The sequence below is a fragment of the Montipora foliosa genome, chromosome 3 (assembly GCF_036669935.1).
Source record: "Montipora foliosa isolate CH-2021 chromosome 3, ASM3666993v2, whole genome shotgun sequence".
Lineage (NCBI taxonomy): Eukaryota > Metazoa > Cnidaria > Anthozoa > Scleractinia > Acroporidae > Montipora > Montipora foliosa.
Window position 1 is genome coordinate 31,998,393 of NC_090871.1, and position 3,339 is coordinate 32,001,731.

General features: G+C 40.8%; 1 protein-coding gene across 1 annotated transcript in view; it reads left to right on the forward strand.

Annotated features, from left to right (window-relative positions):
* The window catches only part of LOC137997297 (protein starmaker-like), a 9,898-nt gene extending 7,322 nt beyond the window's left edge, over positions 1-2,576 (forward strand). Inside the window, exon 3 of the mRNA XM_068843212.1 lies at positions 1-2,576. This exon is cut by the window's left edge and continues 1,660 nt beyond it. Within this exon, the coding sequence (XP_068699313.1) occupies positions 1-1,450 (1,450 nt within the window). The 3' untranslated portion in view covers positions 1,451-2,576.
* Positions 2,577-3,339: the final 763 nt, after the last annotated feature.

Genomic DNA, 3,339 nt, shown 5'->3' on the forward strand with positions numbered 1-3,339 from the left:
TGATGACGATGAAGATCCTACCGACTATGACGATGATGACGGTGATGATGATGATGATCCTACTGACGAAGACGACGACGATGATAGTGGTGATGATAATGATGATGATGATGATGAGGATCCTACTGACGAAGACGACGACGATGACAGTGGTGATGATAATGGTGATGATGATGAGGATCCTACTGATGATAACAACGATGATGATGATGATGATGATGATGACGACGATGATGATGACGATGAAGATCCTACCGACGAAGACAATGATGACAGTGATGATGATGATGAGGATCCTAGTGGTGATGACGACGATGAGGACGATGATGATGAGGATCCTACTGACGAAGACGACGATGATGATAGCAGTGATGACGATGATGATGATGATGATGATGATGAGGATCCTACTGATGATGACGGAGATGATGATGATGAGGATCTTTCTGATGATGACGATGATGATGACGATGATAATGAGGATCCTACTGACGAAGACGACGATGATGATAGTAGTGATGATGATGATGACAATGATGATGATGACGATGAAGATCCTACCGACGATGACGATGATGACGGTGATGATGATGATGATGAGGATCCTAGTGGTGATGACGACGATGATGACGATGATGATGAGGATCCTACTGAAGAAGACGACGATGATGATGATGATGATGATGATCCTACCGACGATGATAATGATGACAGTGGTGATGAGGACCCTACTGACGAAGACGACGATGATGATAGCAGTGATGATGATGATGATGATGATCTTACTGATGATGACGAAGATCCTACCGACGATGATGATGATGATGACAGTGATGATGAGGATCCTACTGACGAAGACGACGATGATGATGATGATGGAGATCCTACTGACGATGACAATGACAATGATGATGATGAAGACCCTTCAGATGATGATGATGATGACGATGATGGTGAAGATGAAGAAGATCCTACTGATGATGATGATGATGATGACGACGAAGGTGATGATGATGAGGAGGAGGATCCAACTGATGAGGATGATGGTGATGGTGATGACAATGGAAATGATGATGATGAGGATCCTTCTGACGACGACGAGGACGACGATGATGATGGGGATGATCGTAATAATGACAGTGATGGAAGTGATGAGAGTGATGACGGAGTTGATAATGATGATGATACGGATAATGAGTATACGAATGGAAGCGGTGAAGAAGGTGAAATCGGGGACCACAGTATCCAAGATATAAGAGACTTGGTAAAAGATGCAATCAATAACAAGGACCGAGGTGAAATGGATGCTGATAACCCTGTGCGTAACCTGCCTTTTGGTCCAGAAAAATTAAGAGAACTGTATGCGCGCTCTGGAGCATCTCGAAGAAAAGGACAGCTTCTTCATTCGATTCTAAGCATAGCAATCTGTATACTACTTCTTTTGCTGTGAGGAACTAAACTTGATGAGAAGGAAAGAAAGAAAGAAAGAGAGAAAGACTAAAAGGAAAAAAAGAGTTCCTTTTCTTCAGAAAGAAAAGTCGTTTGCAGATCTGCAACGACCCTCGAGAAAACCCAAATAGCTTTTATAAGTGTTATTTTGGTAGTAATGCATTTATTGATTCCTCTAGCTTATTAAGGCCTAGGACAACTGGAACAAGGAAAAAAAAAAAAAAAAAAGGTCAATTAATTAAGATAGAGTAGGTATGGCTTAGCTGTGAAGGACGCAGTATTATTGAGAGAGGACTATAATAAGGATGTTGCCGAGACACGAAACTTAGAAATTTGAAAATGAAATTTGTACATTCGATGATTCATTCCATTGTTGGGGAGGGGGTATGTAAGAAGTTGACAAAAATCGTTTTAGATTTGCAATTTTATACCCGCTGGGCAAATATGCAATAGGATACTCAAGATTTTGCCGCCCACGTGTTAATCTTCATATTTATGGTTGAACACCCGGGGGGGGGGGGGGGGGGTTACTGCCATATATGGGCTGTATAGGTATGTGCCGCTGTGAAGGGTGTGGTTTTCAAGCAGTTTACTCTAGCATAAATCCGAGCGTTTGGGTCTAGAATAGGGTATCATTTTTCACGAAACTGACCAGTCGCTTGAAGATTTTATCAAGACTAAGGAAGCCATAATTCCCACTCAAAAATATAAAAAAATCGAGTCGGCAAAGTTTAAGTTTGCGCAACTCAGCCTCAGCAGTGTCTATAAATGGCTATCATGTAACACTTCTGCATATTATTAACTGTCGAGTATCGGTATTTAGATGGAAATCGGTGGGAGTTTACTCTAGTATAGGGTAACAAAATTCAGCTGAACTAGCTCTGGTATAGGCTAAGGGTTCCAGGGTCCCAGCGGCACATCCCCACCCAGAAATTCCTAAAGTACCCCCCGGGGTTGAACATCATTTAGGAAATTAATTAGAAGCACACATTAAGTTAAAATGCGAAGATATTTATTATAAGATCTTCAAAGTAATAAAGTAGATCATATTAAGTTTGGTTAGAGAGTGTATTAGGCTAAAATATTTATTTCCATGAAAAGCTGAAACAATGCTTCCTTCTTTGTGACATTGGCTTGGTAATTTCTCAACGCCTCTAGTTTTATCGCCATAGTATTCAGCTATTCCTCATTTGAATGATTTCCGGAGAATGTGTGTGCGAAAATGCGTTTACCTTAACTTGTTGCACGAGCATGCTGAGCCAGGCCACGTCCGAGCACCTGATAGAAGGGAGTTTCTTGACAACAAGACCGCCACCTAAGACAAACTGTAGTTGTTCAGTTTATACTAGAGTCAGAGCGGTCAATCTTTCTTGGTAATAACCGACCGTGTTTCGATAGAAGGCGGTCTTCCATGTTATGAGAACCAATTCCTTTGATATTTCCTTAAGAGAAAATACAATTATGGCAAAGAAAAGGTTCCCGGCGGATTTCGTGGGACCCACGTCCCAACTAATTCACGTGAATTTAATTGAAGGATTAAACGAGACTCACCTGTAAGTTGAAGTTTGATGTTGATTCTATCTATCTCATCATCTGAAGTGTCAGGGATCTCATGGAATTGCACTGCCGAATCCCAGAATTCAAATTTGAGAATGTGAACCAACTGGACAAAGAGTGGGCATGTGATCCCATACACTTCAGATGGTGAGGAAAATTTACATCAAACTTCAACTTATATAATTACAGGTTAGTCTCTTTTAATCATTGAATTCCTTCGCATCATCCTCAGTCCATGGATCCCATGAGATTTTGAGAGACAGCATTTGAGAAATCAACTTATCAAACTCAAAAATTTGAATGACCAGAGAAGAAAACTGCTGAACAATAAAA